Raw genomic sequence first — 12,080 nt, forward strand, 5'->3', positions numbered from 1 at the left:
TCATAATTATTTTTTTTTCTTCCTCCACCCCTTTCCTCAGAGTTTGAGCTGGGGCATTTTTTTCTTTTTGTTGTTGTTCTTTTGTTTAGTTTTGATCACTTTAGCTCCAGATTTGATCCAATGTCACTACATTTGAGCCCAGAGGCCCAACCTTATTATATAGTATATACTAATTATATTATCAAAACCACAAGCACTGTTTGGTTTTTATACCACTTCCACTCACGTGAGCATCTCTAACAACTGTGCAGAGGTAAACATGAATCCACGATTTCTTACTACACATTCCATAATTTTTTACATGCAAGATTATTGAAAGAACATAAAATTCTGCTACTGTTGATGAAGTGGGAATTTGTTACGATTTCCAAAATGAAAACAAAGTTTCACTATCTTTTCAGTGGCCTTTCAAGACTGTTACTATATTCAAATGCCTTGGCAAAATGACAGCAACTCTTTACATTATTCAGCATACCTTGTGAAGTGAATTTCTGCATCATATCGCAAAGGAATTGATAAGCTGACCTGGTTGTCCAATTCTTGCTCTTCCTTACTTTCACTGTTCATCAAAACACATTTAAGTCAGGTGTTACAATACTATTTTATACAAATAATGTATTAATACCTAACTTGCTTTCATACAATTATATACTTTACCTCAATGCACGAAAACTTAGAACTGCCACATTCTGAAGATTTTTCAGGTTAAAATCAAAACTAATATCAAAGGATACCTATGGAAGAGACAAGGAACACACAGTAAATGCATTGATAGCACAAGATCCAAAAGACTTCCCAATAGCAACGCAATTATTCATATGTGCAACAATGTAGAATTGCCCTCTGTATCTGAATTCTCCACTGATTTTTGTGTAATATTTCAGTAATTTCTAGTACTCCAGAATTGCTTTGTTCTCGTTTTCCCCTACAAATTGGCGTTGTTGCATAAACATGAGCTATTTGCATTTTAAATTGTGTATAACTAGCTACAAGCTGCAACAAAAGGTATTCAGATTGCTTCTGTTACATGCTTTTAAACATTAGCACTAACACAAGCTTTGTATTCACTCTTTTCTTCCATTCGTTCCAACAGGTCCACTTTGACCAATGCCATTAAAAATTCAGAAAAAAATTAAATTTTTATATGTAATTATTTTTTTTTATTTTACTCCCCCCGCCTCAGAATGTCATGTTTCTATTCTTTCTAGCAAGTTTCTTATTGCTCCAGTTGATTGTGTTAGAGGCTGGAAGCCTATTTCTCTTCTGCCCTTGAGGAGTAAGAGATTAAGTTCCATAAAACCATGAATATACTGAGATTTATGGTATACATGAGAAAAAGGATATACGATCTATCCTAGGGCTGTGTGGGCCACCCATCTTCTCTCAAAGCAATACTGCTTTCTTGGACAGATGAGATTCACAAGAGCAGGAGAGGGATACCCCAGGTTCACGCAGCAGGAGGGGTTTGACAGGAATTGTGCTCAGCCCCCAGAAGGCTACGCATGGTGCTCTCTGCTTCGGCCCCCAGCCCTCACCCTCCAAGAATTACAAAGCTACAGTAGCATTTGAAAGCCGTGGGTAGGGACAAATGTGCTTCAAGAGCCTTTTTTCCTTTAATCTGGCAGGGAGGCACAAAAGTTTAGCCCTTAGTTTGCGTCTTTTAATGCCTCTGAAACCCAAAGGGAAGTTAACTGCCAAATCCTCACCAGCAGTAAAGGCAGATTTAGAGGAAAACAACAACAAAACAGCTTTTGGGTGTCACTCAAGGTGATTTAAACATGCTAGCTGTACCTGTTGCCCTGTTCTGAAAACTGGATAGCTTATTTGGCAAATGACTGTACTTTGTGCTGTTCCTGTCTGACACGAGACTTCAGTCCCATCACTCTGCAAAGGAAACAGACAGAAAAGTCGTCTTAATATCAGGTTTTGATAAAGCAGAGAGGAAGTTCCCAGTCTGTATCTTCCACAGGACATGTATTATGCTAAGGAGTAGTACAAATGGGTGTTACGGCAATAATTCCTAGAGATGCAGCAGATGGGTTGGGCATAGGCAGGGCTAGGAGAGAGACAAAAGAAAGGTGGGACAAGGACCGCTTCCATGTGTTTTCTTGTGAGTTATAATGATCTTGTTAGAATTTTGTGCTGGGCTTGGAAGAAGGAATACAGGCTAGAGAGTACAGGTCACCTCCGGCATTAACTCCTACAGTGCTTTTTTACAGCATTTTTACAGAACTTTTGCGGACATAGTTACACAACCTGAGAGCTCGTTAAGTACTCTCACTGTAGAAGTTAGTGTGCAGAGGGGAACTCTAACGTACTTTTTGTAGGAAAATCTACAATGCATAAGAATTTATTTAATACTTTGCAGAATATTTAGCATGTCATCATCCTACATCAAAGACAAACTCGTAGACCATGGCCAGTTATCATCACTTTGAAAAGAATTCTTTAAAATGTACTGTCTTTTGTTACAAGCATCCCTAGCAGACATTTGCCATTCATGAATTATGCTACAAAAAAAAAAAAAAACACAAACAAAAAACCCACCCATACATTCTCAGCTTATGCTTTTCTTCCTGCTTTGAAGCAGGCACATTTTTGGTCAAAAGCTTCACTTGCAGGCTGAAATACTTCTAAGCAAATGGGCTTTTAAAGCAAAAGAAACTTCTAGCTCCAGTGTGGTCTTTTGGCATGAATGCAATGAGCAATTTTGCTGCACAACAGGATGGGGAGGTAGAGGGGCACCCTCAGCGCTGTATGGAGTACTTCTGCCAGTTCATTGTTCAGGAAAATGCTGCTCTTGGGCAGTGATGAATGCTCCTATCCCTCCTCTCCTTTCAGTATAGGGATTGCTCTGGATTTCACCCCTAGGATTATCATGCACCTCTCCAGTAGCCGCCTGACCACATAAGCCAAGCACTGAAGTCTGGATTTCATCCTTCATGAATTGTTCGGGAGCAACAGTTGAGATTATAGATTTACTGCATTCCCCAAAATAGTATGTATAATTCCTTTCTTTTCCCTTTTCTAAGACAAAATTCATTATACCAGCTTCTGGTATAGCAATCATTTCAATCTGATTAACTGTCTAGCTGGAACACATGGCCTTGGCAATAACACTATTTCTAGATCCAAAGTCTGTGCTTTAAGGCCGCATCATCAATGTTGCATGCTTGATTTATCAAATACAAATTCCCTGTGGCACAGCAACTTCATTCAGGCATGTTGTTGGGATTCAAGCAGAAGATGTGGGTGCCAAGGCCTAAAGTGAGGAAAAGATGACTGAAATACTGAGGTGAGGTCAAACTCAACAGGTTGCCAACTTTTATGCTGAGTTGGCAGTGTCTCTCCTTGACCTATATAAACTGATATGCCGAAGGGAATAATTCTGGTATCCAAGAAAATAAATTGGGAGGGAGGTTTGCACACACATTTTTTCCTGGGATAGGCACTACTAGAAAGAAAAAAAACCATTTCTCTGAGAAGCTTGAAAATCAGTGGCAATAACAGAAACAGTGAGGTTTGGTATCACGTACTGGTAAAGACGATGAAGCGAAAAACAAGTTGTCTGAAAATGTAGCCTGGATTCTGGTGTTATATGCATTTTCCTTTTTATTTCTCAATTTCACATTGAACGTTAGTCTTCTGTTTTTGCTGCTGACAACAAACTGCTGTTTGCTGTTGGAAAATAAAGTCCATTGTTGTAAACAGAGGTACTAGAACAGCTGTTGATCATGAAAATGCCTTGCCTCTAGCCAACAACAAATAACAAGCACAGCAAGACATTTCCTACGTTCTACACACTTAAACGGTCTGCTTTCTAAATCCTTTGACATAAGAAACTCTGTGATGGTGTTTCTTCAAACCGAATGGGATTAGTGTCTTCTTAAAGTGCAGGACCTTGATTATGTATGGTCAAAGTCACTTTACTCAATTTTCAAGGGGTCTACCGTGGTGGGAATGTGGGCAGAGAGCGGGTGGCGGACTTGGATGGCAGCTCCAGGAAGAGGCAGCCCTGTCTCTCTGCGTACTGTACATGTATGAGTATATCTGCATATGGACGTGGAATATGTGCTGCCTGAATGGCTGACCTCAGCTCCCCAGCGGCACAGCCTGCTGCAGGATCCTCACTGCTCCCTGCGGGAGGGACCAAGACAGCTGCTGCAGCCGCTGCTGCTCTCCCAGCATGCTCCCTTTCCCGACAGCAGCCAGCCAGACACGATTCTTCTGAATGCTCACTGTGTCCTCAATCCCTGAGGCACCAAAACTTGGGTTTTTCTAAGCTGACAAGAGTCCTACTTCTATATCTGTGTTCCTATCATACCTCTTTTTCCTTGATCAGTTATTTAGACAGAAATGCTGTTGCTTTTTTTATCGTTGCTATTTCTAAGTAGGTGTTGAACTAGAAAGGCATTCTCATCTGGAAATTCATCCAAAGCCCACAAACAAACCAACCGGTGAAAACTCAACACCCAACCCCAACAATTCCACTGATTCAGCTCTTACCCATCATCTGCCTTTCGCTGAACATTCAGAACAAGATCAGAGAAACAAAGTTCATCTTCACCACAATCTTTAATAAAAGGAATCTATGGAAAACAAAAACATTTCCTGAATGACAGGGCTCAACTTTAAAATTATCTACAGACAGTAGAGCAAACACCTTTGAGGTGAAGCACATTCTTGGTTTGCAGTTAAAAAAATCCCTCTTAAGGGCATTAAAAACTCTGACACACGAACAAATTAACACTCAGTAACACGTTACTACATGTCAATTGATCCGTAAGAACAGTCCAGGCAGGTTATTGTTAACCACAACAAACGTGATGGAATCGAAGGGGTTCCATGTCTCCTTTATGTACTCTTTTTTGTAGACTAAACTAACCTAAAATAGTTCATCTTCGCCATCAACTATGGCTCAACCAACATGCTTGTTATGCCATGGTGGCTGATGTGTGTGTGTGTGTGTGTGTGAGCAAGCCCATGCAATACAGACAAAGGTATAAAAGGAACCAGGGGACGCCGCCCCCCGGTGCCTGCTTTCAGCCCAGTGACTTAACTAGAACACCAGTTTTCACTTGCATGTACCTCTTTGGTGTTTGTGGGGGCCACACATTATGGACGTGTATAACCATGCATTTTTCGATAGTAAGTCTGCATACTTACACTATAGGCCACAGACGCAGGAGAAGATATATCAAGGACAGGGCTGGAGCCAGGATTTGCAAGGCCAATGTCAATGCGCAAACTAAGGGAATTAACTGCATCGGAAGGTTCCTGTAAAGCATATGGTTCAGATGATAGCTGTCAGCACAGCAAACAGGGTAAAATATGTAATACTATTGTAAATTGAGAATGCATAGTAAAATCATACTTGCTCTAAACAAGAAGAAGTAACAGTGCAAAGTTTCCTTTCTTGACCAAAATAATTTTGTGAGATTGCCTAGTGTGGGCTCCTCTTGCTAAACACCTTTTAGTGCCATTTCCATGATAAAGCTCATTTTCCTAGGATTCCTGGAGACTCCATTCATCACAGTCATGTCTAGGACTGAGGAACATGCAGATTCTATGCAGCTGCAGAAGCTGGTCCTCAAAAGCCACAACCAGGTGACTTTCATTCTCACCTGGCTACAGAAGTCAAATTCCTATTCCACTCTGCCATACCATCACAGAGAGCAGCTGGGCCTGAGCGACAGTAAAACACAATATACCTCACAGCTCCTCCGTTTCTTAATACTGGATGAATACTCTTCTAGCCCTCTGGCTCATGGCTCCACAATGGCACTAAATGTGATCAACAGGTCAAAGATACTTGCATTGCAAACCAGAGAAGGAATTGAAGTCCTCTATCTGACCTAGCATCATGCAGGGGGCTTAAGGCAACTCTCAAGGCTGTGTTCAGTCTTCGGTTCTAGAGAAAGATGAAGACTTCCCTCCCCGCCCCGCCCCCAGCTGTATACCTAGGGCTAGCATGCACCAGAAGTCTGCCTGAAATGTTGTTAGATTGAGAGAGAACATTTGCATGTATGTCTTAATTCTTACAGAAGAATCTAAAATTAAAATCTATTGAAACTATGGACTGTGGGCTCTGTGTTACGTCAGAGCTGAATTACATAAGTAAGAACTGTCTCTTCTATCCTAAAAAGCTGTGCTGAATTTGACAGTTATTAGTTTCTTTGAAATCAGAATCTTACTAAATATTTTTCAGTTGTGGGAGATTTGAGAAACGTAAATCATTGAGTACACCATGCATGAAATTAATCTTACAGACATAAAATTCATAAACGTCTTCTGATCATTTTTGTCACATAAGACTGCTTGCAATTGCACTTACCTGTACACTGAAGATGTCATGAACACAGTTCTCCTCATGACGTACCACAAGATCCCTCTGCATGTACCTTTCATTATTTTCTTTGAACAATCCTCTAGAAGTCACTCTAGAGGACTGGAGATCTGCATCCAATGATGCATTGTACTTTATAGCTACAAGAAGAATAACAGTACATTTTTTGCTGAATATAACTGCCCATGATCTCGTTACTACGCTCAACATTACAGAGTGACCAGCCTTTCCAAACCACACTAAATATCTTACTTTTTTCATAGCTTGCTAAACACAGAGCAGTCTCAAAATGATAAAATTTTCTCTTGTGTTTTTGAAAGCAGTCAAACAGGTTTAAATCCTGACGTAAGTTCCCATCCACAGAGAGCACATTAAATGGCAATCAATCCAGTCTCCACTGCAGATGTCTGAGCCTGCAGCTCAGGCAAGAAGCCAGTCAGCAGGGCCAGGATTACGCTAGATAAAGGGGCCTTGCAACCATATCCCTGAACTCTGAAGAGACTATAAAGAATCTGCATCTTCTCTTCAATCACATAATAATTTCTGTCTTCTTCTCTATTATGACTAATACGCTATGGAAGTTCACTGTTATTTTATAACTCACAATCATGAGTTCCTAAAGGCACTATACACAGCACTGAAGCACTCCAACTGGTGTTATCCATGACATGTACGTTTAACTGAATAGCTTCAGCAAAGGCCAGTGCTGGTCTCAGAAATATCTGGTGCTCTCATATACTCTGAAAAGAAGAGCTTCTCCCCACTGACATCTGCACTGAGCCTATGGAAATTTTTTTTTTTTTCCTTTTTCTGAAGTGAGAAGAAAAGTCTGCAGTCTGCTGTTGAAACCAGCAGGTTTGAAAAAAATCAACTTCTTACTAATGACATTTTCTGCGGTTTGTTGAACAGCAAGGATACAGCTCTCCTTGATACTGTTAATTCCTCACTTTTCAAAGATTATGGAGCCAGTGATGAAAGTCTTAAAAACACTTTCTCAAGCACTTAAGTTTTATACTGATTTTGCCTTTCTTGACATTCAATCTAAGGTATCTTTAGAATTTCTACTTCTCATTTGAATAATGGACTTTTGAAGAAATTAATATAAGACAAGTCATTGAAATACTCTTACCCACTTGATTATTTCTCTTAGCAGGTCTAAATGTAGCCTGAAAACATATCTTGACAGTTATTTCTGTGTTCTTGTTCAGCAGACTGATTTTCTCAGGTTTAAATGAGGCAATTATGGACACATTTGCAATGCTTCGTGACCTGAAAAATATTTTTAAAAGGTTACATGTTATTTTCAAGAGCACTGGATAATGTAGAAGCTGTTGTCTATTACTATCCGTAAATGTAACATTGATTGTCTTGGTTCTCAATGTAAACATTTTTTAACAGCACTGGTAAAATTACTTTTCTTTGCATGTAAGTGAATTTGTTGATACAGTAGCTTTCAGTAATGACAATAATAATTTATCATATCAAATTCATGGATAATCAATGTCTTTATCATAATGCTCTAATCCTTCCTTTAAGATAACAGAGAATGAAGCCATGGTCATGTTTTCCCAATAAGTAACCTTCTTCTGCTCCTTTAGGAAAGTTACCGAGCTTCTCTGAGAAGGCGAAGAAGGGTAATTCTTCATTTTAATTAATACTCTTATTTTTCAGAAAACCAACTTTCATGTAAATAATCAAGATTTTGAAGAACATGCAAAGGAACTCTGCATGTAAAAACAAACACTTTAATCAAAAGTGAAACTCATTAATCAGCAGCCAAATGCCGGAGTGAAAGAAAAATGAGCATCTTCATTAATCAAATTAAATAAATGCTGGTACTCCACAGAGAATAATTTCCTTTAATGCAATTCCCATCAGCACCAGCAGCAGTTCTGTTGTGGGTCAAATGTCCAAACTGACCATTCATTTTTAATAATCTTGTTTCATTATGAAATAAGTAGCAATTCAGTGATGTTTTTCTTCTTACAATGGGGAGCCTGAGGCGAGAAGACAGACGACAGATAGGAAAGCAAGATGCATTTTAATTTAGCTCCTCAAGGAAGTCGTGGAAAATACACAGTGCTTAGGGAGGCAGAAGATTTGGGTTCTGTGAAGCCTTTCTTCTTTATTTTGTGAAAGTACTCAGATTGCTCTGGCAAAGGCCACATGCCAGAAAAGATGGATTTCTTGCCAGAAATAGGTGCCAACTCTCTTTCACTGCTCTCTGTCCTTATCCTGCAGGAAAACTTTCTCCCCCGGATCAGGCAGTAAAGGTCACACAGGTTGTGTGGGAAGTGGTTTCATCTGTCTCAAGCTCAGCTATCAAAATTATACTGTGGCTACTGGACTAGGACCTGCTGTTACAAATACTCTCAAGCAAGCCCCACTCCCTGCTGCTGCCCCTTCCCTCTGGGCCACTTGCCTGCACAGCAGCAGCTGGCAGGGGTGTCTCCTGGCCCTCCCATCCCTGCCCAGGTCCCTCCCGGCAGCCCCCGCCACCCAGCTTCCCCCCACGTGCCCTGGGTCTGCCCCCCACACTGCCTTGGCTTTTGATGGTTTGATGATACATCATAACCTTAAAAGAGTTTCAGTCTAATGCTGTTTTTCAGCTAGCTACAATAGCGATGAGGCAATAAGTGTGTTAGTTCTGAACACATGGAATGAAAGAGCTTTTTGGTTTGTTTGTTTTGCTATTTAATTAACTAAATGCTCAACTTGCATCTGAATCATTAAGTGCTTCCTTTCTAAAAGAGTTTACCAACCATAGCAGAACCACATTTCCATCAGCACCAACTGATACGTCAGTAATGTCATCGTCATCTAAGTCTCTATGGCCATCTACTGATCTTCCAAAGAATTGGAGCTGTTGTCCAAAAGCAGAATCCGATCCTAAAATTTTCTGGGAAAGAGAGTTTGGTTACTGAGTTTGCCACAAGCGTGCTTAAGTCTGTAGATACCAGCGTAAGCAATGGATTTTCACTGATATTCCCTGTATACGCAATGTATTGTTTAAACAAAATGCTTTTGTGGATGTTTTCTCACATGCTTTTAAGCACTTTTTCCTCCCCTGTTGGAGCAGACAATGGACTAGATTTTTCTGTCTTGGGAGTAGATCAACTAACTGACTGCTGTATGCCAGCTAGTACTTACTGGAAATTTTTTCATCTCACATTGAGCAACTCAAAGAATAGGAAGCTTAACAGGACTTCTAACAAATACTTTGTGCAACCAGAAAGTCTGTATGGAAAGTGACATTAAAATTACTATTATATTAGCATACAGGATATGCAAAGATGCTTGAAAGTCTTTTGCTTTAATACTACATATTTATAATTTACAGAGATGGGATTTATCTAATCTTCATTGCTGTACATCAACCCTAAAAACATGAATAATGGGTGTCAAAAAATGTATAGGAAATTTGCTGACTTCATACGCAGGCACCAAAAATTGTAAGTGGCTCAGACACAGCGCCTTGCAAGTTCTCTTCCTCTCTATGCTTCTATAAGCACCACAACATCAACCAGGGCATGCTGACAGCTGAAGTTAAGGAGAGGCACAAAACTTGAAATAAGCCATGAGAATAACAGTACTCCTTTAAAAGGATGAAACAGTAGCCAATTAAAAGATAGAAAATCCTTCTGTTTTCCTCTAGCAGATCTAAAGGCACTGAGTACAGCATTATGCAACAAAGTTAATTACCTGAGAATATTTGGTACGTATAGTCTTTTGAAATCCATTGTAAATGTAAATTGCTCCAGAGTTTTGGTTTTCCAGTGGTGCACCTATGACAACATCATTAAAGCCATCCAAATCAATGTCTGCAAGCGTTGCGATCGCTGATCCAAAGCGAGCGTTTTCTGACCCCTGTGGACCTTCCAAGAGTTCTTGTTGATCCAAAATTCCCTTTAAAGAAGGAAAAAGAAGCAAAAGCAAAAACACAGCTATCATTGCACCAGATTAGACATAGGAGTATCTATGTGTATTGTTTTTTGGTTTTGTTTTCCAGCACATTCCCCTTGGACTGCTCAACCCTGAATTCCTTCCCCATTGTATTGTCCATTCAGTTTGCATTATGTCTCAGAGTCTTGGCAAGCATTACACAGCAAAATTAAAGCATGCTATGCAAAGCACTAACAGCAAATATAACCATATGTATGAAGCTTAAATGCTCTCACTGTCCTCATCTGACTGTTCTGAAAGTTTCACAATACATTGAAAAATACAGTTTCCAGTTTTGGATTACAAGTTTTTATGCAGAGGGAATGGAAATTATGTAACTGGACATAATTCTTTGAAACAGAAATGGAATTTCCTAACTAAACTAATGCAAAAAACATGTGTCCAAATGCTAAACTCCTGACCTCTCCAGTGCCAATGAAGAAAGAAAGATCGGAGATCTTTATAGTTAAATAATCATATTTATATTAGTTTAAATTCAACTCTCTGGCAAATATCATTCTCATCTTTAATCGCAGTTATCACGCTGTGCTTAAAATTTTAGAAATACCAGCCAAGTTATTTATTAAAAATGACTAGAAAAGTATTATTTATTCAACATGGACAAGTTGCACAAATCCAGGTTCTTTAAAAAAATAAAAATCATTCTTTCATTATTGTTAATTTTTAAATAATTTTAAACCTGACATTTAGCAAAGACTAAATGTTGTAGGCATAGTCTTTCAATTTAAACAGTTTTCAAAACATGAAAGAAAAATCCTTTGTTTTTCTTTTCTTCCCTATTTCGTGTCTAATTCCACAGTCACAAAGACCAATGTCAGCTGCCAGCAGTACCTCTTCCAGCACCTCCATCTACCTTGAAATTGCCTTAGGGTACAGTTTCCTGTTGCTCCAGGACGATCTGACTGTGAGCTGCCGCTGAAGAGGATGGTCCTTCCTCTCTATTTATTTGATTGCAATTTACCTAGTAAAAAGGCCATGCTGTGTTTTCGCTAATGGATGGCAGGTATTAGTTTACTTTGCATATCCAGACATCCAATGATTGATTGAGAGACTGTTCCAAAGTGCCAGAGGCTTCAGGACTGTTAATACAGATATTCTGAAAACACCTACTACAGGTCTGAATAAAAACCACAGTCAGTCAACCATCAGACAAATAACATCGCTTCACTGAACAAAGGAGACAACATGAGTAATAGCAACCATCCAGTGTGAAAGTCTACGAAACAATGCAGAGGACTGGCAGAAGAGTGTTTATTAGAACTGTTTTGGGAATACTGTTAGGTGTTGAGCAGATTTGCCAAAATCAAATGGTAAACAATTAATCAGCGAAAGCCTCGAGCTAAGTTTTTCAGAGAAACGGTCAACCTCGTGTTATATTTGTGTAGAGTGCCTAGCACAGTGTCTAAAACCAGGACCAGGGAGCCACCTAGAGCAGCAGGCCCCTGGTCACTAGTAGTGCTTAGCTACTAACTTGCTTATTGACTCCATTTTGGTCTGTTCCAGCTTGCTCATTCCCAGATTACATGCACAAGCAGTTCTGGGGAAAGTTTGCAGCTGCTCCTGAAAAGCAGAATGGGTGAGATCGCACTGGGAAGGGCTCCATCCGCAGTCCTCTAACCAGGCAGGCTTGGCACCATTTACCCCTGCCTTTATGCCACACCCTGGGAAAAGCACACGCTCTGTTTCTCGTTACAAAACCACCACTCACAATATTTCTAACACTTTGAAAAAGATACACTAAATAGTGACTTAGAGGCCCTGAAAAGATCCA

The 12,080-nt window shown here is 39.8% G+C and overlaps 1 protein-coding gene across 1 annotated transcript in view; it reads right to left on the reverse strand.

Annotated features, from left to right (window-relative positions):
* Positions 1-12,080, reverse strand: part of ITGA2 (integrin, alpha 2 (CD49B, alpha 2 subunit of VLA-2 receptor)) — a 48,572-nt gene that overhangs the window by 11,699 nt on the left and 24,793 nt on the right. The window contains exons 14-23 of the mRNA XM_009584969.1: positions 10,049-10,252; positions 9,109-9,245; positions 7,476-7,615; positions 6,335-6,486; positions 5,167-5,277; positions 4,507-4,589; positions 3,537-3,678; positions 1,792-1,884; positions 658-734; positions 476-559 (exon numbers count right to left, since the gene is read on the reverse strand). Coding sequence (XP_009583264.1) covers positions 476-559; positions 658-734; positions 1,792-1,884; positions 3,537-3,678; positions 4,507-4,589; positions 5,167-5,277; positions 6,335-6,486; positions 7,476-7,615; positions 9,109-9,245; positions 10,049-10,252 — 1,223 coding nt within the window. The remainder of the gene's footprint in view (positions 1-475; positions 560-657; positions 735-1,791; positions 1,885-3,536; positions 3,679-4,506; positions 4,590-5,166; positions 5,278-6,334; positions 6,487-7,475; positions 7,616-9,108; positions 9,246-10,048; positions 10,253-12,080) is intronic.

Source organism: Fulmarus glacialis, unplaced genomic scaffold (assembly GCF_000690835.1).
Source record: "Fulmarus glacialis isolate BGI_N327 unplaced genomic scaffold, ASM69083v1 scaffold9879, whole genome shotgun sequence".
Taxonomy (NCBI): Eukaryota; Metazoa; Chordata; class Aves; order Procellariiformes; family Procellariidae; genus Fulmarus; species Fulmarus glacialis.